General features: G+C 50.6%; 1 protein-coding gene across 1 annotated transcript in view; it reads right to left on the bottom strand.

Moving 5' to 3' along the window:
• Positions 1 to 9,569: 9,569 nt before the first annotated feature.
• LOC113998093 overlaps positions 9,570 to 27,884 on the bottom strand; it is a 30,478-nt gene continuing 12,163 nt past the window's right edge. The window contains exons 5-8 of the mRNA XM_039383855.1: positions 19,104 to 19,184; positions 18,857 to 18,955; positions 10,405 to 10,634; positions 9,570 to 9,904 (exon numbers count right to left, since the gene is read on the bottom strand). Coding sequence (XP_039239789.1) covers positions 10,471 to 10,634; positions 18,857 to 18,955; positions 19,104 to 19,184 — 344 coding nt within the window. The 3' untranslated portion in view covers positions 9,570 to 9,904; positions 10,405 to 10,470. The remainder of the gene's footprint in view (positions 9,905 to 10,404; positions 10,635 to 18,856; positions 18,956 to 19,103; positions 19,185 to 27,884) is intronic.

The raw sequence follows: 27,884 nt of genomic DNA, 5'->3' as shown, positions 1-27,884 counted from the left end.
AACTTTAGGACCAAAATTAACACTATCATCTCTTATCAGACGGTGATAACACCCTTTCCCAGGTCAGCTTTTTCCCATGACAAGGCTCTGAGCAGCAAAGGAGCAGCTAATCAGCTGGAAAATGACTCTCAACCAGCCTTGCTAAATTGCCATGAAAATTTAACAACCCGAGTGCAAAACTTCTTTGCTTTTTCCATCATTGCAGAGATAAGGGGAATCAAGTGCTATTTTAACACCCCAGTCAAGCCCAAAGGGACATGGTGCTGTGCCATGGTGCTGCAACCAAAGGGCAATGCCAGCCCCTCTGCTCATATGGTCTGAGAGTCACCGCATGTTGATGGCTTGTCAATAGAATCATAGAATCATGGGGAATGGTTTGGATTGGAAGGGTCCTTATAAACCACCTAGTTCCAAGCCTCTCCCATGGGTTGGGACACCTGCCACCAATGGCCACCAGTGAAACACACAAAAGACCTCAAAATGTTCTCCCATTTTGCACTGTTACCAGCAGAATCTGACCCTCTTTCAAATATCTCAACTGCTGGGCAACAGCTCTTCAGCAAGTAGAAACCCGTGCCCCCATTTTTTCTCCACAATGAGGGAGACAATGCCCCCCCCCCCCCCCCCCCAGTGTCACAGCACCAGCTGCCTGCATGCTGAGAGTGTCTTGTGAATTCTTGGAGGAGACAGGCAGAATCCTGATTTCCAGCCCAATGGAGTCCATAGTTCCTTTCCTGATGGTAAACATTGAGGTCACTGCAGAGAACCCCCCATCCTCAGCTGCATCTGACATCCATCAGGCCAAGCTTCTACGTGTTGGCTGCTAAAGCCTGAGAGGTTTAATTTTAAAGTCTAGGGTTTTGGAAATATACTCACACAGATCCTAAAAGAAAGACTTTCAAGGGAATCAGCGCATGGATATACTGTTTGATTGGACATTACTGAAAAATTATCCTTGGGTTTTAGGCACAGTGCTAGGGATGGCCAACGTCGGCTAGTGGAAGGTGTCCCTGCCCATAGCAGGGGGGTGGAATTAGATGATCTTTAAGGTCCTTTCCAACCCAAACCATTCTGTAATTCCATGATTCTATCCTCTAAGTGAATCTGGCCCCTCCAGCACCTTCTCCTGCTCCATGACACTGGCAATGGCTGGAGCCAGGCAGTGCTGCCCTTCTGCTGGACATCTGCAAAGTGGACACCAGTTCCACCTGGAATGGGGAGAAGTTCCCCAGATATCAATCAACTCTCTTGGATTTTCTTTACCCAAGAGGTTAAAGAAAATGTTGAAGGGCTCCCTGTTTGCCAGAAGGAAAACTCACAGAGGTTAACCATTAACTGGCACCTCATAGAAGGGGAAAGGAACACTCTGGGAGGCTGGAAGCTCTTGGCCTCTGTGTCTGCTGGATGCTGGAGAAATAATAAATCTTATTTAGCCTGGTCAGACTGTAACACTGTAGTGGTAAATCTCTGCAAGGCTTAGCACCCAAATGAGCCTCCAGAGAAGAAAGAAGGAGGTGGGAGGTTGGGCAGATGTGTGCCCACACATCCCAACCCCACCCCTGACTTCCAGTCCAAGGGACCTCAGGGAACACGAACCATGTTCTGGTCTTGAGGACAGGGCCTCCCACATCCACAGAGAGGTCACCCTCAGAATGAGATTTCCTGGCTCTCCATCCTCAGGGTGATGGATCTGGGGAACCTCAGCTGCAGCCACAGCAGAGCCAGGGAAGGAGAAAAGCTGTCACAGCGGGTCCCAGGCATGTTGATATGTGCTGGTGTGGAAGAAGTGAATTCATAGATGTGTGAGAGGGCATGTGGGGTACACAGACACACACAGATAGAGAGCCCAAGAGCCTGGCTCTGGGAAGGCTGGGGGATAGAGATAAGGCAAGACTGGCTTCTGCTTTGGCAGAGTTCTGGTGAGACTGAGAACCCTGTTGAAGAAGAGCAACACCAACTCACGTGGCTGTCCTATGCTATGAAATTGGGTAAAGATGGCAGAATCTGGCCAAAAGATTGTCCGCTGCAAAGTTCAAATGTTCAGGTTGAAACATCTTGGGTCAAACTTTTGAAAAGGTCATGGCCAAGGGCTCAGTTTCTAGCAGAGATGGCTTCACCAAAGCCTTGGTGCCCAATTGCTGCCTCTGGTAGAAAACCAGTAGCTGCAATGGGTGTCTGAAGGGCAGAGCGTGACTCTGGGAGCCCCTTGGGGCATACACACCCCATCTGCTTCAGCCTGGACAAGGCAGCAGCTGTGAAAAACAGGAGAAATTCCAACAGTTTGCACAGATCACAGCATTGAGCTCACAGGGCCTTGAGAAAATAAAGAAGTTTGCCCTGAAACGTGGCCCTTGGCACCCAGGTGAGCAGAAACATGTGGAGATGCTCTTTGGGAAGGAACAGATTTTGCTAGACCCCACTGGCTAATCCATCCGAGGGTCTGTGTAGAGCTGGGGAGGCCCCTGCACTGTGAGTACCTCAGAGGGGCTGGCTGAGCCCGGCCCCCGCAGCCAGCCCCCAGCAAACCCCTGAGGTTGCATTGCTCTGGTGAGAGCTGGCCTTCACCCCTAGCAAACATAGTGCCTGACAGAAAACCCTTCAGATGGTCCCCCAGCCAGTAGCCTTTACATACACCCACCTTTACCCGACCTTCCTCCTCACCAGACTTATCCTGTGCCTTTACCACTGCAGTCCCTGGTTTGGCAGGGGGATGCCCGGGCTGGCCCATGAGGACGGATGGGCAGAGGTGGCACAGAATTGTGTGCCTTGTACCCTGCAGACCCAGCAGATCCCTGGAATGGGTGATTAGCCCTCTGTGTATGTCCATGGGGAGCACTCAGCCACTCTCCAGGCAATGCTCCTTGTCACTGTCTCTCCGAGAGGGATGCCCAGTGTCGCTGTCCCAGCAGTGTAGAGGGCACAGAGACATCCACACAGAATGGGAATGCGTTGGTGACAGCCAGCACCATCCTTGTGGTGCCACCAAACACGGGGCTTGAGCAGAATGCAACACCCCTCTCTGCTCCTATCCTGGATGGAGTCAGGGAAGCAATTCAAATGGAAATGTGCTGCTGAATTAAAAAGCTGGTGTGAGACAGAATAGAAATGAAGAGGGAGAGAATAGAAAGGAGGAGGAGCACAGCTGGAGGGATGGGGAAGATGGAGAGCAGTAGTGCAGCATGAAAGAGACGTCAGAGGAGATGCAAAACAGAAGCACGGAGAGATAGGAGAGGGAAGGCTGAAGTGGCAGAGGGATGGATCCCAAAGGGGAGATCCGGAGCTACAGTCATGAAGCTGATTTTCCTATTCGGTGGCACAGCTCACCAAAAAAGCTTCCACTCTCTGCCACAGAGCCAAGACCTCCTTATTCCTCGGCAGGGAGGCAGGCAGCTTCTCAGGAGCAGGACAGGAGCTCCTGCTGCCTCCCCTCTCCCCTGCTCTCTCAGCCCATGGACTTGCCTGGCACTGATATACCAGAGATGTCTCCCCAGGGAGTCTGGCACAGTGGTGTCTCTCCAGGGTTCCCGGGAGTCCCAAAGGACAGATGGGACTGCACAGAGCTTCTCCTCTGCAGGCTGCTTTGAAGCACCTAGATCCCAGCCAACCTTTGATACATCATCATTTGGCACAAGGAAAATCTCCTTGCAATCCTAAAATCTACCCTAAATCTCTCTAGATGAAAATTAAGCCAATTGCTGCACAAAATATCCTTGGTAGACTTAAGAATAAGTGATCACCAATCTCTTTTTAGTGATTTTTAGCATTTTAGAAGGCTGTTCTCATATCCCTGCCCAGGCTTCACCCTGCCAGACACAGTCAGATCCAATTTGTTCTTCCTTTTCTTGCAGCTCATGTTTATCAAACTTCTAACCAATCTTGTCAGCATCTCCTCTGGAGTTTCTCCTGTTTGCTCCCTCCTCCTCATGATGACCATCATAAATCTCTGGCTGAAATTCCCCACAGGCCAAACAGAGCAGCACAGTGGCTGTCCTATGTTGTAGACTCCCTATCCCTGGAAGTGTCCAGTGCCAGGTTGGATGGGGCTTGGAGCAGCGTGATCTAGTAGAAGGTGTCCCTGCCCATGGCCCCTGTGCTGACCTTGCCCCTGGCAGCAGCAGCTGCCCGGTCAGAGAAGCCATTACCCACTCAGACTGCCCAGCAGTAATGCTGGTCTTCAGGCAGAGTTTCTGCATGGTGGTGCATTGCAGGTTGCCTGCTTTGCATTCCTCTTTACTGAACTGCATGTTATCAATTTTGAATAATTTCTAAGAGATTGAGTTTTATTTTAAATTCTGATTATGTCCTTCAAAAGAGTTGCAGCCCTTTATGATCTGTTTTTAATTCAGCATTTTATAACCATAATCACTATTCCATCAACCTGATGGCTAATGAAAATATTGACCAGGACCTGACCCAGGACAGACCATGCAGGACCTCACTGAACACAAATTCCCAGGCTGATATCATCTGAGCAGCCCTCACCCTCCATCACCTGTGTTTCCTGAGGAACATGTCCATGGGCAGTGCCAAAACTGCTTGGAAGTCAAAACATATCTACTGCTCCCTGTTTCCAGCTGGGCTGCATCCCCCTCAGTGATGGACATTAGATGAACATTAGATTGGTTCGACACGTACAATTGACAGATCCTCGTTGCCTGCTCCTTATCATGTGTAATCCTTGAGAGGCTTAGCATATGCTGTTTAATAATTTCATTCTGTATCTTTTCAGGCATAAAAGTCAGTCTGACCAATGTATTTCCCTTCTCCCTTCTAAATGCCACACGCTGTGTCTCATCCTGCTCCAGTCCACAAGGACTTCACCTGTGCCCATATGTTTTCTGAGGTCAGAGATGACTGTGACTAGTTCCTTATGTATGCCAAGGTAAATTTTATCACACCTCAACAATTTGAGTATTTTCTTAATCTAGACTTTCCTGGACAGACAGACTTATTTCTTTTTCTAGGCTTACGCATCTAGGCAGAACTCATTTTGTGCCTTAATCTGCTTGATTTTTCTCTACATATTTGTGTTTTGCTCTACGTTCATCTTTACACATCCATCTTTGATGTATAGCAACGCTGCATTATTCCCTTTTCCCAGGCTCTTCCTTCTATACTGACATTACTGTCCTGTGCTGTCTCACCACTCTGCACCTTCTCACTCTTCCCCGAGGTTTTTATCCAGCCTTCTTGTTTCTTCCCCTTGGTTTTTTCTTGCTAGTCCTTTAAAACAGGAAATAAATCTCTCTTTACTGGACAGGTGCATCAGGGTCCTTGAAGATTCGTCCTTCATCAAATGAGGTCCCACTCTGGACAACCATGCTGTGAAGCGAATCGAGCTTGAGCCTTCCCTTCTGCAGCTCTTGCACACACAGATGTATTTATAGAATCCCAGAATGGTTTGGGTTGGAAGGGACCTTAAACAGCATCCAGTTCCAACTCCTGCCATGGGCAGAGACACCTTCCACTAGACCAGGTTGCTCCAAGCCCTGTCCAGCCTGGCCTTGGACACTTCCAGGAATGGGGCAGCCACAGCTTCTTTGGGCAACCTGTTCCAGGGCCTCTCCACCCTCACAGGGAAGAATTTCTTTCCAATATCCCATCTAACCCTGCCCTCTGGTAGTGGGAAGCCGTTCCCCCTTGTCCTGTCACTCCAGACCGTTGTCTAAAGCCCCCCAGTTCTCCTGGAGCCCATTTAGGCACTGGAAGAGGCTCTAAGCTCTCCCCAGAACCTTCTCTTCTCCATGCTCAAAACAACCGCACCTCTCTCAGCCTTTCATTTACCCCAGCAGGGATGTGCCTGGAGCTCAGAGAATGGCCAGACATGGGTGTTCCAAAAAACCTTTTGGAGCACAGAATCCACACCAGGGAAGGCTGGGGAGCTCAAGATGCCCAGGAGCCAGCAAAGGCTTGAATTGAGCAGTGGGCACCTTCTCCTTCCTGCGCAAAACTTCCTGTATGCGATTCATCCAGATTCCAAAGAGGGAAACACCAGATCTTTTCATTAAGTGGAACACTGCAAGGAACAAAACAGAGGTGTCACTTCTGGAAAAGGAAAGCAGATGGAGGTTTTTGATGGGCAGTCAGCAAGTGTTGCCAAGGTGAGAAGAGCTGTTGTAGTTTGATAAACAGATCCAAAACATTTAATATGGGTCAGTTCAACATGACACTTCTATGTCTCTGGTGCTGTACTGCCTCACTAGTGCTGGGGTTCTGAAGCCAAAAGCTCACTCCTGAAGTCACCTTCTAAGTCCGTGGATGATGCAGAGCGGAAGTGTCAGGGATGCCAGGAAGAGCTGAGCTGTGGCCATCAGGAATGTGGCAGCTCTGCTGTGGCAGAGCAGAGATGAGCACCCAGGTGATGATGATGATGAGCAGGAGCTCACCAGCCCTTGGCAGTAACAGCAAGGTCAGGGATGCTGGAAAGCACCAGTGAAAATCCTCTCTGAGGAGATAAGCAGTTTGGCAGGAATTGCTTCTGCAGGCCATGGCAGCTGTCATCAGGGCTTTGCTCATCCTCAGGGGTTGTTATCCCTTTGGATTTGTGCATGAGCACATATTGCTCCTGTGGCTGTCAGGCCAGGAGTCAAGTGAAGTACAGATTTGAAATCTCCATGGCGTGGGGGAAGTGAAGTGTCCCCGTGTACTCACCGGGTATCCCAGGACACCCCAGCTGCTGGGGTTGTTGGCAGACCCTCCATGGAGAGGGTATAGGTGGCTGGGCAGTGCCTCAGACTGGTGGGTAGTGCTTTGCCAGCCGGACGAGACAGGAGCACTGGTTATTGTTCAAGGATGGGATCCCGGAGCCTGCCTATGTCAACACGCTGCCTGCAGCCTGCTTGGGTCACCAGGATGGACTCGGGAAAGTAGAAGTGTCGAGAAGCAAGTTTGCATTCCTCTGGACCACCCGGAGCTCAGGCAAGACCTCCCCTTGGCATGGATATGGGACTGTTCAGTGTTGTTCTTTATTTTCCAGAGTCACCAGCAGGAGCTTACACGGATCAACAGGCAGGGAAGGCAGGGAGCAGGTAACACCAAGCAGCAGTTGATGTTCTTCAGAGACAGTTGGCACTGTCTCTGGGCTGCAGGACTTGTCTCCCACTGGTTTGAAGCTACAAGGAGGGCTCACGGGACAGGACTCGAGTCTGGGTCAGTGCCCAATCCCATCATGGCTCAGCTGATGGAGCAGGAAACACATCTTCTCCCTGGCTATGGGCTCATGCTGGGGCCAAGGGGGCTGACAGGAGCTCTAGGCTGGGGTGGTCCTGAGGAACTGGAGCAGTGCTGGCAGGGGGGTGAGTGGAGAAACCCTCTGTGTCAGCTGTGGGGGGTCCAACCGGCCCCAGGGGTTGAGGCTGGGTCACGGGGTGAGCACAAGGAGATGCGACAGGAGCTCCATGCCTGTCTCTCAGAGGACTGGTGGTGTGGGTGGGACCTCCGAGGCTGTCAGAGCTGGCTCCTGCTCTTTTGCAGGTGGCGATGCCTTTTTGTGTTTCTGACATAATTGCACTGGCGTAACAACGCTGATGAGGCTTTTTTTGACAGTGCTTCCTACTTGTGCTGAAGGCTCTCCGCCCCCTCACTGCAGATGGCTTTAGGCTGCACGAATCTGAGCATGATGCTTGGGAGGAATCCCTGGAAGTGCTGCACTCTGCCTGCCAGACCAACCCTGCCCTCACTGGGCCACATGGTCTCCCTGCTCCCAGCACAAGGGCACAGGCGAGGTTTTGACAAGTCCTTGTGTCCTTGATACCCAGAGGAAAGACAATATTGTTGCTCCAACACTTTCAGGGGTCCTGGTCCTTCTGTCTCCTTGCAGCCCCTGGCAGCGCTGCACAGCCCTGGTCCAGGTGGTGGCTGGCACTGCCACGTCCACAGGCTGAGCTGGGCCCAGGTCCTGGGCCATGGGCCTGGCTGTGCTGGAATAACCTAGCACAGAGATTTCCCCAGTGATGCTGAACTTCCTCTCAGGATACCTGTTGCATGTTCTGTCAAGGCACCCCAATGCATCTCAGTGCACATGAGGGCCAGCAACTGGGGGAAAAGGGGCTGCGAGCAAAGGCTGCTCTGCTCATGGCACCAGCCCAGCAACACAGCACTGAGGACTGGTCTCCCATGGCCAAACTTTCTGGCACCTAGGCATGGCAGGGGAAGTTGCCCAAATGGAGTGGGATGTGTTTCCTGTTCCCCAGTAAATGAATGGGAGGGAAATGAGGTAGTAGCAAACCCATTCCCACTGCATCACTCCTCAGCTGGGCTCCTGTGGGTTGCAAAATACAGGTCCCATCCCTCACTTCTCCCTGGAGGGCTCAGCTTTGAATGGCTGACAGCTGCTGACAGAGGGGGATAGGGAAGATCTCCCCCAGGAAGCAGGGAAGGGTGCTGCTCCATTAGGCCTTTGGGAAGGCTGTGCCAGGCCAGTGATGCCAGAAAGCTGCTCACTGGTCCAGCCTGGGCTGCACATCTCAGGTCTTGCCTCTTGAGTTTTGGGGCCACTCAAGGCTGGGTGTGCACCTGAGCTGTGCAGCCCCAGATGCTTCCCAGTGAGTGAGTCAGGAGAGGAAACAATCACCTCTGTGATGGGATGTCTGATGAGTCAGAACTTCTGTAGGCTTCTCTTCAGACCCACTCTGGGCAGCTGTGACATCCAGGGCCCAGGAAGCAGGACAGGCATCAGGGGAGCTGAGACATCTGGAGGGAGGTGGCAAAAGGATGATAGGAGGCACGTCAGCTCATCCTTTTGTTGCCATTCATCATCCTTCACTTCCCCACTCTGCCACCAGCTCCTGGGATGCAGAGGCTGGGCCCCCACACTGACACTGCAGCCCTCTCCGCACCCAGAAAGCTCCCATGGGGATGTGACAACCTGGTTAGACCAGCGACATGCCATCTGCTGCAGATCAATGTAGCTCAGTGGGACCTGGAACAGGAGATGTGCCCCAGCAGAGCCTTGCCAAGGAGGCACAATTTACTGGACTGGAAGTGCTATGAAAATTGGTAAAGACGACAGAATCTGGCCAAAGGTTTGTCTGCTGCGAAGTTCAAATGCTCAGCTTAGAATTACAGAATTGTAGAATCTTCTGAGTGGGAAAGGACCCACACGGACCATTGAGTACAACTCCTGGCCCTGCACAGGGCATCTCAACAATCCCAACGTGTGCCTGAGAGCGTTGTTCCTCATTTCGTGAGGAAATGCAGAGTTTGGGTGGAGTGAAGCACTCAATATTGAAGGATCCACTTAGCACCAAGCAAATGACCAAACACTGACATTTTGACCCTAGAAGAAACAGAAAACTAATCCCAGATTGAAATGAAATCACTAAAGGGGATGCTGAGTCAGAATTCAGGTTATGGCGCCTCCATGTTACTCCGGTGTTGTAGGACTCTGCTTTCAGGAACCTGAACCTGCTTTTCTCATGAGTCTTGCACTCATGTGGTCCTCTCCTTCCTGCTTTCCTCACAGCTTTACCAAGTTCCCCTTGATTCCTGGTGGTTCCTCTCCCACTGGTACCTCCAATCCTCACTGGAGCTCCCGGGGTAAATATAGAAATAACAAACGCACCATTTGCTTGTGACTTCTGTGGGTTTACTGTTTAAGCATTTATTCTATGTAATGTCTCTTAGTTTGGGTTGCACTTGGAAGCCTTGGTGATAAGATAAAAAAATCTTTTTGTGGGAATTTTCTAAGTTTAGAGAAACCCAAACACTGACAGGCTGAGAGAAGCATGGGGTGGCTTGGCTGGAGGCCTCCATGCTTGGTTCCTATTCTGCTTTCTTTCTTTACCATCATCCAGCATCTCTCTCCTCACTGCCTCTTCTCTTGTTCCTGCCTCAGGTTCCCATTCATCCCTTTCCTTTCTGGTTTTCCGGTTTTCCAATTACCAGTTTTGGCCTGAGCTGACAGCTTAGGGAAGAAAAGAAAAGGTGAATGTTAGCCTTGTTCTTGAATCAAAACACAGTTTTCTAAAGTTCTGAAGGCAAACAAAGGCAATTTCCTTAGAAATCTAGATCCTTCCTCCTCACTGCAATACCCCTTGGAAGTACTGGCTCCCAGTGTCCTCCATAGCCACCGAGTTCCCCCTGCCCATCACTGGCTCCTGCTCCCTCTGCTTCCCCCAGCAAATCCCTGGCCCTGGGAGCCTCAGCTCCAGGAGCTGAGCTCAGCACCTGCTGCACTGCAAGACCCAGGACCTGCAGCCATCAGCCCTTTCTGGACCACAATGGTTGAGAACTGCAGGTATCCAGAAATCCCAGCATCCTGAGGGCCTTCCTCTTCTCACTTTGTGTGTCCCATTCCCTTCCCCAGGCCCCTCCCCAGACCCAAGCACTGGATCTCCTCTCCATGGTTCCTCCCATGGAAGGAGGAACCACCTCTTCCTCCTCACCGTCACCTTCTCTTCTTACCTTTGTTCCCGAAGCATCGAGTTGGAAGCCCAGTGGTACATCAGTAGTGGAGACTGTTTTAAGGCGTCAAGTCACACAGGCCATGGCACGTGAGGGTAGAAGCATGCAGGAGTCTTTTGTGAAGTCTGGCAAAAGCTGGGATAAATACCTCCTGCATCTGAAGAGCCAGGCAAGTTCTGCGAGGTGTGGTTGCTCTGACATGCTCAAGAACTTGTTTGATATAGCCTGACCTGTAAGAAAGAGCAAGAAAGGTTGCCCTGCTGTGCCTTGGATGGACTTTCCACCCTCAGCACCAAGCTGAGACTGGAGAAAGACACTAACTTGGGCAGTGGGACATCTCTGTGGGGCTAAGGAAAGCCATGGAGAAACTCCAGAACTCTATAACCCATCAGTGCTGAAAGCAAGAGGGGGAAGGACTGAAGAGGGGACATCCAAGGAAGCTCCAGGCAGTGTCCCATTGCCCCTGCACTGTGCAATGGGAGCTGCAGGCTGTGCCAGTTTCAGAAGAGATTTGGTGGTGCCCAGCCTGGATCACCAGCCCCACAGGCAGAGCAGATGCCACGAAGACATTATAAGGCACCTCACTAACACTCATTAAGGTATATCCAACTCCTGTGAGGTATTGCTAATGGGCAGCAACAGAGGTGGGGGCGCACCAGTGGACACCACGCCAGAGTCCAGCCCTGAACGCCTCCAGCTCTCCCAGCCTGTCTCCATAGCAGAGGTGCTTCAGCCCTCAGGGCATCTCTGTGGTCCTTCCTCCTCTTTTTGCCGTCCCAGGAGCCTGCCCAGAGCCTGTCCAGCCATCCCTCATCCGCCAACGTGTGCCACTATTACAGCAAGGGAGAGCAGTGCAGATGGCATGAGGAACATACACAATCTGGCCAGGGAAAGCTGATAGGAAGCAGAGTCCTTGGGAGAGCTGAGCAGAGCAGCAGGTGGAGGTCCCTGCACCAGCCGTGTTGGGGGATGAGAGAGAATGGTCTCCAGCTTGGAAATGCCCCAGGGCACACTTATGGCATTTGTTCTTTGATCCCTCCAAAGTCTGGCTGTGTGAAGCTTGTTGTGTTACAGGCAAGAGACTTCCTGCTGTAGCATCTACAGTCCGTAAAAATGAGGCTGTAATGGGGGATTGGGAGCCCTCGACTTGGTGGGTGGCATAGCCAAGTCACTTCCCCCATCTGTGCATTGGTGTGTCCACCAGTAAAACAACAGGAGACACAACTCTGCCTCCCTTTCAAATGGGTGGAAAACACCATCTCTGAGCTGTACAAACACTGCATGTTCAAGACATATCCTATAGGGAGAAACACAGGAGCCTTTCTCTTCTCAGGACTGTTTCCCAAAGCAGGTGCTGAGTGTGTCTGGGGAAGCAGCCTGGGCAGCGGTCACGTTCCCAGCTGGAATACTGGGAACAGAGCAGTGCAGCACTCTCATCATAAAACTGTAGTCTACTCAGAGAAGGCTAAAAAACCTGGCAGGAAATTACAGGCATTACATGAGCAGACATGCAATTTGGAATACAGCCATGTTTGAGCAGCTATCAAAGCTGTCAGAAAACAGGGAAGAGTTAAATGTAAGATTGAATGAGAGTCCAGACAGAGATTAAAAACAGAGGGAAATGGGAGAGACTCTGAGTGCCAGATGTCGGCTGTCAGAGTGGGTTCCCATGTGATGGGAAATACAATGACATGTCCAAATGGAGACTGTAAGCAAGGTAGGAAGGTCCAGTTTGCAGCCAAGAGGTGCCAGGCTGAGGGCTGGCTGTGCCCACTTGTTCCCCTGGCACTTGGCCACATTTTTAGTGATACTTGTTAATTTTTTTCCTATTAATCCTTGTCTCATTCCATGGATGGGGAGGACTCCCCCGGTGAGAAACCAAGGAGAGGGAGCTGCCCTTTGTCTGAAGGAGCAGCAGGAATGCATGGAGCTCTGCCCTGGGATGGATAATGAGTCAGTCAAGAGTATCCTGGTTGGAAGGCAAATTGATGTGCTCCTGGTGCTCAGGTGATGTACTCCTGAATGTCTGCTATAGCCTTCCATATCAGGAAGCAGAAGATGAAGTTTTCTTCAGACACCCGGAAGAAGGCTCCTGTTTGCAGGGCATGGTCCTCATGGAGGACCTTAACACCTGTGATACCGTCTGGAGGGACAGCACAGCAGGGCACAGGCAATCTGGGAGGTTTCTGGAACACTCTGGCAAGAATTTCCTAATGTGGGTGACAAAGATCCAAAGAGGGAAGGCACTGATAGACCTGTAAACATTTTGAGGAATGTGAAGGATGAGGGCAGCCTTGGCTGAAGAGAACATGGCACGGTGGAGGTTAGAGTCCTGAGGGAAGGGAGCAGAGAAAAAGGCAAGGTCACAAACCTGGACTCAGGAGAGCAGACTTTGGCCTCTTGAGGGATCTGCTCGGAAGAGACCACAGGATGCAGTCCTAGCTCTCTAGGTGTCCAGGAAACATGATTCAGGATCAGCTACTCCACTCCCCTCTGACAAACAGGTGTAATGCTGGGGCCTTTAGAACTGGCTCTGAGCCAAAGCTGACTTATAAGATGAACTCTTCAACCTAATATTATATCTAGCCTAGTATTGTATTTAGCCATATATCTGCTTATTAACCAAGATGCCATATAATCCTTAGTAATGCCTTAAGAATATACATTTATGCTTGTTAGCACAGCATGTTATCATTAATTAGTAAGGCCTGTATGTGTTACAGATATGCCTTTTCTTTGCAGCCAAGGTCACGAAAAATGGTAGGGCCTCACGTAGTCATAGCTGGTTCATATTTGAGATATCAATGTAGCCGTTAGTTCTGTATTTAGTGACTAGTCAAGGCCACAGGGCATTTGACAGTAGATGGCCCAAATCGACTCCTTCAGTCTCCCTCTGCGCCTTGGCCAGGCCTAAGGGGAACACCAATAGAGGAAGAAAACCAGGCTGTTTTTCCGCACCAGTTGAATGACGTCAGCTGGTTTGTTTAATATTATATAAGCTGGACCGTCTCACAGCAAAGATGGAGGCTTCACCTGCGGGTGGACACACTGCATAGGATTTCCCAGTTACTGGGAAGAGGTTCTCCAGACCTTCGCTGTGACCGGGGCCTTTCCAGTTGAAGTGTGATCTGGATGACAACAATTACTTAGTGTAACTGGTGAGGTATCTCTCTCTTAATCGCTGTAAGTCTTTGTAGCAATGATTAGATGCATTGCTAAGTGTATCCTTTCATAAGTCACTGCTTCTTTTGTAATTCTTTACTGTCTTGCACTATAGTAAACTTTTACACTTATTCTTTAAAGTTGGTGTCTGTGTTCCTTCAATCCATCCTCGTTACTGGGGGAGGGAGGGGGCAAAACAGATTGGCAAAACAGCAAGTAACCAAGTAAAAGTAGCAGGGGCTTGAACAAGGCACTCCTGACAAAACCCAGGCATAAAGAAGAGGTGTATAAGAGGTGGAAGCAGGGAGGACAATGCACGGGGAATCCAACGACGCTGTCCGGGTGTGTTGAATGGGGTCAGGAAAGCCAAAGTCCACCTAGAGCTGAGTCTGGCAGGGAACAAGAAAGGCAACAAGAAAGGCTTCTACAGGTACACCAGCAACTACAAAGGAGATGGAGGGACTGAAGCATCTTTCATATGAGGAAAGGCTGAGAGAGCTGCGACTGCTCAGCCTGGAGCAGAGCAGACTTGTGAGGGATCTTATTAATGGATATAAATAACTGAAGCTGGGTGCTAAGGGGATAGATCCAGGCTCTTTCCAGTGGTGCCCAGCACCAGGAGAAAAGGCAACAAGACACAAACTGAAATACATAAAATCCTTCCTAAACAGTAGAAAGAGCTGTTTTACTGTGAGGTTGTTGAACACGGGAGAGGGTTGTTCAGAGGGACTGCAGAATCTTCATCACTGGAGCTACTCAAAACCCATCTGAAGATGGCCCTTATCAACCTGCTCCCATTGGCCATGCTTTGGGAGGGGTTTGAATTATGGAATCACAGAATCATTTAGGTTGGAAAAACCCTTTAAGATCATGGAATCCAACCATTAACCCAACACCTTGTTCATCACTAAACCATATCCCCGCATACCACATCCAGATGCTTTTTGAACACTTCCAGAGGCGGTGATTCCCTGGGCAGCCTCTTCCTATGCCTGACCACTGTTTCTGTGGTGAATTTTTTCCTGCTGAAGACAGCTCCAGCACTGCTTTCTAACCTCAGCAACTCTGTGGATCTTTGTTTGGTCAAGTAATTTATCTAACATCACCAGACACGTAAAAAAAGGGCTGTGGATCCTCTGTGATACAGGAAGAGGTCCCACTCCTCTAGTGGTCTTCCAACCTCTTCAGCTCTGCCGATACATGGCTGTGGTGTGCAGGATCCCAACTCCAGCCTCCCCTGGAGAGATGGATGCGTGTCCTGCCACCAGCACAGCCTCTGGTCCTGCCATGCTGTGAACACAGGCAGCAGGTTGTGTCATTCCAGCTGGTGCACTCCTCCTGCCACACTGGAGCCTCCCGGCAACGTGGCTCCGACTCCCTCCCCACACACATGCAGTGGCAGGCTCATTGCAAGGTTTTAGGCTGCTGTCCATCGAGCAACTCAGGAATTGTTTTCTTTTTCTCTTCCTGCTCCAAGGCCCATTGGAGCCTGGAAATACCCCCAAAACACCCCAGTAAGGTTCTAGAAGTATGGAGGGAGCCCAGCTCAGATATATCATGTAAGTAACTTGTATTAAATTAAACCAGAGAAAGGATCAATCTGAATCATGAGCACAGCCGGAGGTGTGGAAGGGAGAGGAGTGTTCTCAGAAAGGCAGGTCAGCTGAGAAACAAGGGCAAGTGCAAGCAAGGAGGAAAAGGGGCTCTGATGCCACTGAAGTGCAGGGACTGCCTGACTGGAGCAGAGGTCAGTCCTGGACAGCTGCTCTGGGCTTCAGGGAGAGGGTCAGGAGTGACTCTGGCCCTCATCAGAGAAGTGGGCTAATGCTGTATTGACACAGCAAAGATAGCATGGATGGAAGAGAACAAAAACCACAGAGTCAAGCCTGGCCAGATGTGCCAGACCTCTAGGCTGGGAGAAGAGGAAACGTAGAGGTAATTAAGTCCTATAAAAGAACATCCAAAAAAATCCAGATCCATCTTAAGTGAGGGCAAAGAGGGTTAACTGCAGTCATTAAGGGGAATACTCATGAGAAAACCAGGGAACTTTGGCCTGTTTTGATCTCGTTTCTGCTCATACCAGAGTTTAAATCATCAAGCGTGAATGGGATCTGCTTCCCTGCCATCCCTGGGCACAACAGCCTTGTACCAAGGTCAGCAGTAGAGAGAGCTGGGCTACATAAGGGGAAACTGAGGTATGGCAAGGGGGTAGTACAAACATGGGTCATTCTCCACCTCCTGTGAACAAGCCTGTCCATGAGGTCATGGTGTTCAGGGGTTGGTAGAAGCAGCTCCCTTACACTTGCTCTCCTTCTCTCTCAAAATAAAGAGGATGACAGGGGGACTGGACCAGCCCAGTGCTGTCTCCTCCCACATCTTTGGGATGATTTATGATGATCCTTCCCTGCAGAGCCTTGCACCCTGCCAAGGTCCCTTCTGCATAGTCAAGGGCCACTGTGCTGTAGCTTCTCCCAGCTTATGGCAGGGGAGATCTCACACTGCTGTTGTCTTGTGCATGATGGTTGGGAGACATGAGTAAAAACAGTATTCAGCTGTGACACCAGAGAGCAAGGAACCAGAACATTCAACCACGGTAATCACAACCTTATAGAGTTTGCTGGGCTGCTGCTTTTCCAGTTGGCTCGCTCCAAAGGCACGGCCTTGAGGCTGCACCCCTAAGCAGTGTGCAAGCAGGCCCATAACCCCTCCTGATGCCAGGAGGATCATGCCCTCCTCTCACCCAAGTGCACTCATTTGGGCTGGCTTTCAGGGCCCCCCTGTTGTGACATGATGGGGAAATATTCACAGCAGCACTCAGGGCCAGCAGCCTCTCACGTGTTACCCCAGACACAGCCCAGCAAACTCAGACTGTGGGTATGGGTGTTGTGCCCCAGGTGACCTCCCCGTCCCAGGTGGCTTTCAGTGACATCCTGAGAAGAGGCAACCAGCTGGGCTAGTTCAGTCAAGGACACCCCAGCAACTGCCACCCATCAAGACTGTCAGGGCAGAAGGTGAGAGTGATCTCCTGGCACCCTGAGGAGAGCACTTTCATGCTCACCTGAGCTCACCTGGCTAAACCATCCACTTTTCCAGCCAGACGACATGGCTTGTGGTGCTTTGAAGGGTTCCCAAGTCAAAGTCCAGGCTCTCAAAAACAGGAGTTATTTTGAACTGAGTAGTCTTCGGACTTTTTAAATTCCTCGTCTCATTTCTAAGAATGCAATTTTCAATCACCTCAGAAGTTCATGAGCACAAGCACTGGAGTGGCTTCTCCTAAGGAAAAGCCCTCAAGATGAAGTTGTGTTCTCCATTCCTGGGGAAAAACAACAGACATCATCTGCTGGAGATGTGGCTTTTGCTCCTCCTCGTCTGGAGTTTAATCTGCATTCACAACCAAGGTCACCTCACCCAGCACTGGGTTTGAAAGGTGACATGGTGACAAACCCCCTCTCCTGTACAAGGCCAACAGCAGCTGAGCTGGTGCCACCAAGGCCCCTGCTCAGCTGCATTCCAAGAGCTGACCAAAGCAGTCCAGCAGATCAAGTTGGAAGACTAACTCCTTCAGTCCATATCCCGTAAATCTAAATAAGGGATCACAGTTTCTTTGCCAATTCCTTACACTGTGGATGATTGTGAATCACTCACCAGTTCAAGTGTAGGTTTTGATGTGCAAGAGGAGCATGTGCTGTTGACAGAAACAGCTCCAATGTGAAAATCAACAACCAACAGCCTAGAATTGATGGGGTTTGCATCCTTGGGGCTCTCAAGCTCAACAGGAAACATTGAAGGGAACAGCCCCCTATACAAAGGCTGCACAATTCGAGGTGCACTAAGAACAATAATCCACATGCAAGGAAACTATTATCCTAACCCCAGTGGCCACCAAGGGGTGGCCATGCTGTAGGGTGAGGCCAGTGGTCCCACACAGGAGACACGACGACCTCAGGGAACAGGGTGAGAATGCTCAGAGACCATTTGAGCTCTGCAGAGCAGCTGAGTGATGCAAATGCCATCCCCTCTGCCTGAAACAGGTGGTAGAGAGGAAGGAAGAACCATCTGGTTTGCCTTTTTTTGTTGAATTATCTCCTAAATAAGAAGTAAGTAAAAGAGAAGACTGGGATTTTCATTTTACAGTGAAATAAGGTACATTTTGCAAGTTGCGCAAAATCAAACTGACAAGAACTGCTCATTGAGAGTGTCGGATTAGTGAGGTGATGTGCATTAAAGTGTTTGGAAGCATGAATTGCTCTGAAGAGCTCGGTGTTGCTCTTACTCCGTTTGCTTTCCCCAGCAGCAGGGTTGTCATTTGCAGCTGTGTTTGTGCTTGTCCGCTGGTGACTGATTCCTGTGCTGCTCATGGCTCCAGAGGAAACCTAAAGACGCATGCAGATTTTCCCCATCAAGTAACATGGGGTGCCCACAGCTTCCTCTGGAGTACCTGGTGATGGGCAGTGGCCATCACGTCACTGGTCTCTCCAGACCAGGAACCAAATTTGTGCTGGGACTCTGGGGGAGCTCCATTAGTGCTTCTTTCCCAGCAGAACCCACAGCAGTTTGCTCCCATGGGGTGAGCAGCCTGGCGAGTAGCTGGCAGCTTCCTCCTCCCCTCCTCAAGGGGTGCTGTTACCCACTCACTGCTCCGGGCACAGGGGAGCTGGTGTTCCCATCGGAAAGGAGCCTCTGCAAAAGGCAGCAGGGTTAAAACAAGGCTCCATTTTCCTGTTCCCAGTCTGCTCTCCAGAGCCTTTCTGTGCCCCATGCCTGGGTGTCTGGCAGGCAATTTACACCACAGATGCATGAACATGCAGAGAACCGCTAGCACCGCAGCCTTGTTGGATCTGTGCAGGGAAAACTTCCTCTGGAAACACCAGGGCTCCCCTCAGCCTGCCCTCCTTCCCAGGAGGGGTGTGCAGGGACACGGGGTTTGCTCTGTGCTCCAGGCTCATCACCCCAGCATGGCTCATCCCCAGGCAGTGCTTCCAGTTCGGAGCTCTCCAGCCCCTGGAAGGCACCTGGTGAGAGTTCACGCAGAGAGGAAACTGAGGCAGGAGTGAAGTAACTTGGCCAAGGGGTTCCTTGAGCTTCATATCAGTGTTCAAAAAGTGCATGGATGTGGCAGCTGGGGACATCGGTTAGTGATGGGCTTGGCAGCGCTGGGTTAATAGCTGGACTAGATCTTAGAGGCCTTTTCCAACTTTAATGATTCCATGATTTTATGGGGTTTTTTCTTCCTTTCTGGCCCAGCTCCACCAAAACACAATGCCTGGTACTCAGCATTAGCCACACGCACTGCAGCAGGGCTGGCAGCATGGGGAGCACCACTCTGTCCACCTCAGCATGGCCTCAGCGCTGTCCTTCCTGACAGAGGGGAAAGGAATCCCTGGGAGCCCTGGAAGAGAGAAGGGAGAAAATATGGAAGGGAGAAAATATGATAAGCAAATCCCGGTCATTAAAATGTGAGGTTTGCTTCAGTTTCCTTCTCTCTCAATCTGGAGGGATTAGCACCAGCCAGACAAGAGACCTGTCAAGGCACTTACAGCAGTGCTGCTTAGCCTGGCCTCCAGCTGACTTCCAGCCAGGATGATTTCTGAGAGACCAGCATCTCCCTGCAGCACTCTCTGAAAATATAACAAAAAAGGAGGGTCAGGGAGGAAGCTGCTCTGGAAGCTTTTCTTACACAAAGAATGGCTCTCCATCAGCAACACCGCTGGGCCCTGACAGCCATGTCCCCAGCTCACCTGGGAGCACTGCCAGCACAGCCACATTTCCACAGATCCTCGGAGCCTGCCAGGCTTCCGGCACACACAGAGCATGGCCCAGTGTGGTCCCTGCCCCAGCATCCTCCCAGGACACGTGCCACAGGGCAGCCATGCTCTCCCTGGGGTGCAGATGTGGAGATGGAGCAAAACGCAACCTTGAGCCCTGGGAATGTGCTGTTTGGACTCTCAGAACAACACGTTTTTTTTCTCAGCTAGTACAGGGGCTCTTTTCCCAGGGATGCTGCTCTTGGCTACCAGGGCTCTCAGCAGCCTTTCCAGCCTGCCTCTGCCATGGCACGGGAGGAATTATTTTGGGTTAAAGCCAAGCTCTTCACCAAGCTCCAGTAACACAGAATCATAGAATCCCAGAATGGTTTTGGGTTGGAAAGGACCTTGAAGCTCATCTTGTTCCTCGCCCTGCCATGGGTAGGGACTCCTTCCACTATCCCAGGTCACTCCAAGCCCCATCCAACCTGGCCTTGAACACTTCCAGGGATGGGACAGCTACAGCTTCTCTGGGCAACCTGTGCCAGGGCCTCCCCACCCTCACAGGGACTAATTTCTTCCTGATATCCAATCTAACCCTGCCCTCTGTCAGTGGGAAGCCATTCCCTCTTGTCCTATCAAGGAGCTCCAGCAGGGATCAGGAGGCTGCAAGGACCATTGCAGGATGGCAGCGCTGTCACTCCACTGGATCACAGACACTTGCTACAGTGTCTGTCCGGGCAGGGCTGGGGCTGGGAGTCCCACAGGGATCAGGCTGATCAGCCATGGTGGAAAGCAAGGACAGCCTCAGGTGTACAGGGGCAGACAGGAGATGTAGGTGATGCCCCTATTCAGCCCAGCTCTGCTGCTGCTTCTCTGGAACCCCAGCTGGTGCTGTCCCAGCACAACAGCACCATACTGGGAGGCCACATACCTGTAGGTGCCATGTCCCCATGCACAGGGCACAGAGAGCTGCTGGGGCTTTTCTGTGTAAGTTAAATGTGTCAGGATAGTGGGCCAAAGGCTCCTTTTCTGTTTCTCTACCTTGCAGCTGCTGATGTGAAGAGCAGCAGCATCACTGCAACAGTGAATGGTGTGCAGAGCTCTGCTAGGAAGGGGCACAGCTCAGCTGTGCCAGGGCAGGTGGGAGGGAGGGGGACACTGGGAACCATGAGCATGGACAGAGGTGCGAAGGTCTAAGGATGGGGGGAAGAGGTTGATGCCAGCTCTGCCCATGGCTGTGCCCCTCCAGCACTCCCTCCCTCCAGCTGCACCATGAGGATAACACCCAGGCTGGGAGTTCTTGCTAATACCAAAGCAAGGCCAGCAATCCTTGCCCTCAGCTGTGGAGCCATCCAAATACCCACTGGGAAATAAATGTTAGTCCAACTGTTCAGAGCCTCTGAGCCCCTTTTGGGCAGTCTCTGCCCACTCTCAGTGCTGAAGGCTGCCAGGAGCAAAGGCATGCTGTGGCACACGTGCAGCCTGTTCTTTCCTTTCTCCTCTCCTTTCTTTCAGCATTCATCCTTCCTAGTGTCCAGCAGCCCTAAACAGCTGTATAAGACTTCCAGTGCAGACAATATTCATACAAACCACATCTGGCCCCCTCGGACCAGCCTGTGCATGGCACTTGGGGCAGGCTCTGGGCTTCTCCAGAAGCTTCCAGAGATTTCCTGACTTTCACTGGCCTGTCCCATCGCTGCAATGAAGGCAAGACTCATTGTCCCTGTTTTACAGGGAAGGAGCCATAGGGTTATGTTTTAAGTAAGGCCTGAGATCATGGGTGCCTCTTGATCTGGGTCCCCAAACCACAACTGGCTGAAGTCTCCCTCTCTGCCTCATCTTCAGTGTCAGACAAACCTGGCACACACCAACTGCAATTGTATTTGGCCAAAGCAAAGCAGTGACCATGGCCACTCAGATCTGTCACCCAGAGCCCATCCCCACAGGGACTGGGCCCTCTGAGGGCCATGCTAAATGCTGAGAGCTAAGGAGAAAGTTCAGGCAGGAAGATCAATAAATTGTCATTTTAAAAGGAAGTCTCGGTAGGAGAAGTTGCCTCAGCAGACAGGAGAAGGTGGCTGGCCACATCATTTGGGCCCTGCACAAAAAGAAAGACAGTGAACATGCCCAGAGAAGGGAATGGAGTTGAGGAAGGGTCTGGAGCACAAGTCTGATGAAGAGCAGCTGAGGGAGCTGGGGGTCTCAGCCTGGAGAAAAGGAGGCTCAGGGAGTTCGGTGGATGTTGGGCTCTTCTCCCTGGTAACAAGTGACAAGATGAGAGGAAACGGCCTCAGGTTGTACCAGAGGAGGTTTAGGTTGGGGATTAGGGAAAATTTCTTCATGGAGAGGGTGGTAAGGCAGTGGCACAGGCTGCCCAGGGCAGTGGTAGAGTTACCATTCCTGGATATAGGGGTAAATGCCCTTTTTCTAGAAGATTTTACTACGAGGAATCGGTTATTTTGCTTAGGAAAAGGTTTCCTTCCACTTTCTCAAGACAGTTGCTGTTCTCTCTCCTCCATTACAGAGAGATTCTCTCTCTGATACGTGAGGAGAGAGATAACGTTCACGGATATGTTACAGGGCCACCACGGCCCAGAGAGAGCCGAGGGGCCAGCAATAAAAAAGCCTGAAGAAGGAACAGGAGACATGCCTTCTCAGGCCCAGAACTGTTTGCAGTTGGTGCAGCTTTCCTCTGTAAGTTTTTTAGTGTTCTCGACTTCAGAATAAACCTGTTTGGATTCTTTACACTGCGTTGGCATTTTTGGGGGTACCTGTGCGTATCTTACCTCACACTGGAAGTGTTCACAAACCATATGGATGTGGCACTTAGGGACCAGGTTTAGTGGTGGCCTTGGCAGTGCTGGGTTAATGATTGAACCTGATGACAGTCGAGGGCTTTTCCAACCTCAGCGATTCCATGATTTACTCAGGACTTGATGCTTTAGGTGAGGTACTCCCAGAGTTTCGAAAGCCTCTTCGTGCTGGTAGGTAGATGTTAACCAGTCTCCAAGGAGCAGCACAGATCACCTTCCCTTCCCCTTTTTGTTCTGGGCTCTTGTCAAGATGAGCTGGGATTGTGATACTGAAACACAGTTCTTATGTCCAAGTTCATCTGTCCCTATCAAAGGAGAATGGAAGCAGCTAATGAAAGATTTAATTGCCATGTCTAGAGGGAGAGCAGGAGTTACCTCTTTCCAAAGTCCCCAGGCAGCATCAGGACTGTGGAGGGAGCTTGAGCTCCCTTTGATATGATAATTTTACCGCATAGGAGAGATGCAAACACAGTCAAAGGGGCTGAGGAAAATCAGACAGGCACAGGAAGGGCTGGAAAGCCAGTGTCATACCTCCTGGTTTCTTCTTCAGCATAAGGGAGGTGTAGGTAACTAATGGGCAAATCCCTGGAGTGGAAGGATGCTCTTCCCGAGAGGCAGGGACCTGCCCCAGCACCCAGCGCTGTTTCTTCAGCCCTCACTGCCACCCTTGGGAAGCCCGCGCGGCTCCGCGGGGCCACCCCGCCCCCGGGCCCCTCACCCCCAGCGGGGAATGGGGAGAGGGAGCTTCGCCAGCGTGGCTTTGTGCCCTCGTGAGAAAGGAGAGAGAGAGGAGAGTGGAAGCCTCGGAGCACCCAGAGGTTTGCCGGTCTGGTTTGGGGGGGGAGGAGGGGGCGGGGGAGGGAAAGGGTACCGGGCGGGCTGTGGGTGTCCTCGGACTGGAGGGTGGTCAGGTAAGCGGTGCGTGGGAAGATATGTGGTAACACGATAGGGGGAGGATAAGGTCAGGGTGGACAATGGTTTCCTCTGGGGGTTGAGGATCTCGGCCAGGCTCATGCCTGGAGAGGTACTCAAGCCCTAGGTGGGTACAGTGGCCAGAACAGTTTTGTTCATTTGTCTGTTTTTGGCTCACCTGCGGCTACTGCCCAGGTTCAGTATGTTCTGGTTATATTTGTTACGTCCTGAAAGGGTGGTCAGGACAAAGGGTGTTTCCCTGGGTGTTTCCATAGATGTTTCCCTTGGATTGAATATAGACAGGTGGCAGAATAGTAGGAAGTGTAAGACTTGCCCTAATCGTTTTAATAGTAGGAGCGTAGCCTGTGTAATCCTATGCGGTTGCGAGCTATGCTGGCGATGGTACATGCCTTCAGTAGGGTCACCCATGCCAGACAGGTCAAAACCGCAGGGCCAGATACAATACATCCTTGGGCAGGATGAGCTCGTTAGCCTTCTGGCAATCATCCTAGGAGAAGGACAACTCTAATCCCAAACCCGGGCAGATGGAACTCGCTTAGCCCCGTAAGGCCATCCATCTAAGAGAAGGTTACTCTAATTAAACCTACGTCCTGAGGACCTCGCTGCCACCGTCCAAACTCGCTCGGCCCTGGCAGATGAACCTCAGGATTAAAGGGTGGGTTCAGTTCCACGCAGACTGCATCTCACCTAAAAAATCCACTGCGCAGGCTTGAAGGCTTTACCCACATGCAAAAAGCCCTGTAGCGACGGGCGAGGGTCGAAACGGCAGGTGAAAGGTGCACTGGAAGCCGCAGACCCAACCCTGCATGCAGGCGGTTCAGGATATGGGTCATTTGAGACTGACCGGAGATGACAGTCTTTTGGGGCAGCACCCTGAATGACCAAGCAGCCTTTTCAAGGACAGCACTACTTGCTCCACTCGGAGAGGGGCCTAGAAAAGGTGGCCTAAACAAAGCTCATCTTCCCCTTCACCCGGTTGGTTAACCGCAGGCCAACGGGCATCTTCTTCCAGTGCGGTCGCACAAAGATCAAAAGACAAAGGCACGCACCTGCCTCCAAAGGTGTACCTAAATTAGCTTGCTGGAATATCAGAACCATGCTTGATTCTGCAGATAGCGGATGTCCTGAGCATCGTTCTGCCCTAATTGCCCATGAGCTGGCTCGTCTCAACATCGACATTGCCGCTCTCAGTGAAGTTCGCCTTCATGAAGAAGGCAGCCTCAGAGAACACGGTGCCGGTTACACCCTCTTTTGGTCAGGTAAGCCCAGAACTGAAAAACATCTCTCAGGAGTTGGCTTCATGATCAAAAACTCTATTGTTCCAAAACTCGAAAATCTGCCGACAGGTCACTCTGACCGCATTATCTCCTTCCACTCCACAACAACCAACACGTTGTCCTCTTTAGTATATACGCCCCAACTCTCCAAGCTGACCCTGCCGAAAAAGATAAATTTTACGCTGACCTGCGCCGCCTTACCCAAAAGGTGCCTGCAGATGATAAGATCATTATCCTTGGTGATTTCGACGCCAGAGTAGGTAAGAATTTTGAAGCCTGGAAAGGTGTATTAGGCAAGCATGGTGTTGGAAACTGCAACAATAATGGTCGACTCCTGCTAGAATTCTGTGCAGAGCAACAACTCACCATCACTAATACTATCTTTCAGCAGAAAGATAGTCTGAAGACAACCTGGGTGCACCCCAGATCTAAGCATTGGCACCTCATCGATTATGTCCTGGTACGACGGAGAGATGTTTGTGATGTCCACCATACCCGCGTGATGCCCACCATACCCGCATGATGCCCAGCGCAGAATGCCAAACGGACCATCGGCTTGTACGCTGTAAACTCAACTTCAATCTCAAATTCAAACCTAAAAGGGGCAATATCCCAAGGAGAAGACTCCAAGTTAACAATCTCCAATCAGCCACAGTAAGAGACAGTTTTCAGGCAAACCTTCAAACTAGGCTTGAAAACCATTCCACAGATTCTGCAGATTCCTCTCCTGAAACAATTTGGCACCATATTAAAAACAGCATCCTGCAATCCTCCGAAGAATCCTTAGGGTTCTCCCTCAAGAAGAACAAGGACTGGTTTGACGAAAACAATCAAGAAATCCAGGACTTGCTGAGGAAGAAGAGAACCGCCCACCAAGCACACCTTGCACTGCCATCCTATCACGCAAGAAAAACAGCCTTTCGTCTTGCATGCAGCAAGCTCCAACAGAAACTCCGTGACATCCAGAACAAGTAGTGGATCGATCTAGCTGAAAAAACTCAATTATGCGCAGATACAGGTGATCACAAAGGTTTCTATGAGGCCTTGAAAACAGCATACGGGCCTACATACCAGGTACAAAGCCCTCTACTCAGCGCTGATGGGCAAACGCTTCTGACAGATAAAACCTCCATTCTGAATCGATGGTCTGAACACTTTCAGACTCTTTTCAGTACCAACCGTGTAGTCCAAGACTCAGCAATTCAGTCCATCACACAACAACCAGTAAAGTATGAATTGGATACTGCCCCCACTTTAGGAGAAACCCTCAAGGCCATACAGCAGGTGAAAATCGGCAAGGCAGCTGGGGTCGATGGAATTCCACCCGAAGTCTGGAAACATGGGGGCCTTGCACTCCACACCAAATTTCACGAGTTTGTGGTGCGCTGTTGGGAGCTTGGTGAACTACCATCAGACCTTCGTGGTGCAGTCATCATCACCTTGTATAAGAAGAAAGGAATTAAATCAGATTGCTCAAACTACCATGGTATTACTCTGCTCCCCATTGCTGGCAAAATCCTGGCAAGAATACTTTTGAACAGACTAATACCCGCTATAGCAGAAGGAATCCTACCCGAAAGTCAGTGTGGTTTCAGAGCCAACAGGAATACCACAGACATGGTATTTGTTCTCAGACAACTGCAAGAGAAGTGTAGGGAACAGAACAAAGGTCTCTATGTAACCTTTGTCGACCTCACCAAGGCTTTTGATACTGTGAGCAGAAAAGGTCTGTGGCAGATTTTGGAACGCTTAGGTTGTCCCCCCAAGTTCCTTAAAATGATCATCTCACTCCATGAGGATCAGCACAACCAAGTCAGATATGGCAACACACTTTCTGAGCCCTTTTTAATTAAGAATGGTGTGAAACAAGGCTGCGTTCTCGCTCCTACCCTCTTCACAGTCTTCTTTAGCATGATGCTCCAAAGAGCCACGGCAGACCTCGATGATCAGGACGGTATCTACATTCGATACCGTACTGATGGAAGCCTATTCAACCTAAGGCAACTGAAGGCCCACACCAAGACCTTAAACCATCTTGTCCAGGAGCTGCTTTATGCTGATGACACTGCCCTTGTTGCCCACACAGAAACAGCCCTGCTTTGCAGATGCTGCTGAGCTCTTTGGGCTGGAAGTCAGCTTGAAGAAGACAGAGGTCCTCCATCAACCTGCACCTCAGGAAGTCCCCCATCATCCCCACATCACCATTGGCCAATCAGAGCTCAAAACAGTCCATCAGTTTAATTACCTAGGGAGCCTCATCTCCTCGGATGGTGAGATTGACAAAGAGATAGACAACAGGTTAGCAAAGGCATATAGTGCTTTTGGAAAACTCCACAAAAGAGTATGGTGTAATAAACACTTGAAGAAAAGTACCAAGATCAGTGTTTACAGAGCCATAGTGCTGTCTACTCTCTTATAAGAATCTGAATCATGGGTCATCTACCGCCACCACCTGCGTCTCCTGGAACGCTTCCATCAATGCTGCCTCCGTACAATCCTGAACATCCACTGGTCAGATTTTGCGACCAATACATCTGTTCTAGAACAAGCAGCAGTCACAAGTATAGAGGCCATGTTGATGAGAACACAGCTGCGATGGGCAGGGCACGTCTCCAGGACGAAGGACCAACCACCCCCTCCCTAAGATCCTGCTCTATGGTGAACTTGCCACCGGCTGCTGCAAGAGAGGAGCCTCGAAGAAAAGATACAAGGACTCCCTGAAACAACATTTTAGCCTTGGTCATATTGATCACCATAACTGGTCTACTCTGGCCTCAAATCGGGAGGCCTGGAGACACACCATCTATAACGCAGCTGTCTCCTTTGAGAACACACGCAGGATCACTCTCGAGGAGAAAAGGCAACGCAGAAAGAACCGTGTCTTGCAGAATATACCATCTAAGGAGTCCTTCTGCTGTGCCTTTTGCAATCAGATATGTCTGTCTCGTATTGGCCTCATAAGCCACCAACATGCCTGTAACAAATGTGGATAGAGCCTTCCCAAATCTTCGTTCGCGAAGCCTAGCCATGATGATACTGCCACCCTTGAAAATGATGGACATCGGAGAGGACAGTGATGGACATCTGCCACGAGGCCTGTGAGCCATAGAAAACCTGCCAAGAGCCTTGTGGAAACACCCAAAGGAAGCGGACTGTCACCTGGACAGGGACCTTACATCATCACTGCTGGGTACACACGACATTCAACCTGTGCACAGGGACCCAGTGATCAGTCTCTGAAATGTGGCAGCAACCTGCAACAAGGAGAAGTCCAGAGATTTCCCACCTGAAGCCAGAGGAGAGAGGGAAGCAGGATGAGCATTTTCCAGAAAAGTCTGGAAATTCACTTGAAATTCTTCCTAAGGCATCCTGGTAAAAGGAAAAAAAAAAAAGGCACATTTGTATTTTCACCCCCTCCCCCCAAAAAAAATTTGGAACTGTATATTCTAAAAAGCTTGGTACATGTTCTTCCGATATTTTAAAATGTTACAATATTATATTATTCAAAATAGAAAATATGCTCTTGGAATAAAAATGTGCTTGAAAGG

The sequence above is a fragment of the Pipra filicauda genome, unplaced genomic scaffold, assembly GCF_003945595.2.
Source record: "Pipra filicauda isolate LSUMZ 115617 unplaced genomic scaffold, ASM394559v2 scaffold327_size997775_pilon, whole genome shotgun sequence".
Lineage (NCBI taxonomy): Eukaryota > Metazoa > Chordata > Aves > Passeriformes > Pipridae > Pipra > Pipra filicauda.
This window is presented reverse-complemented; position numbering and strand designations above follow the sequence as displayed.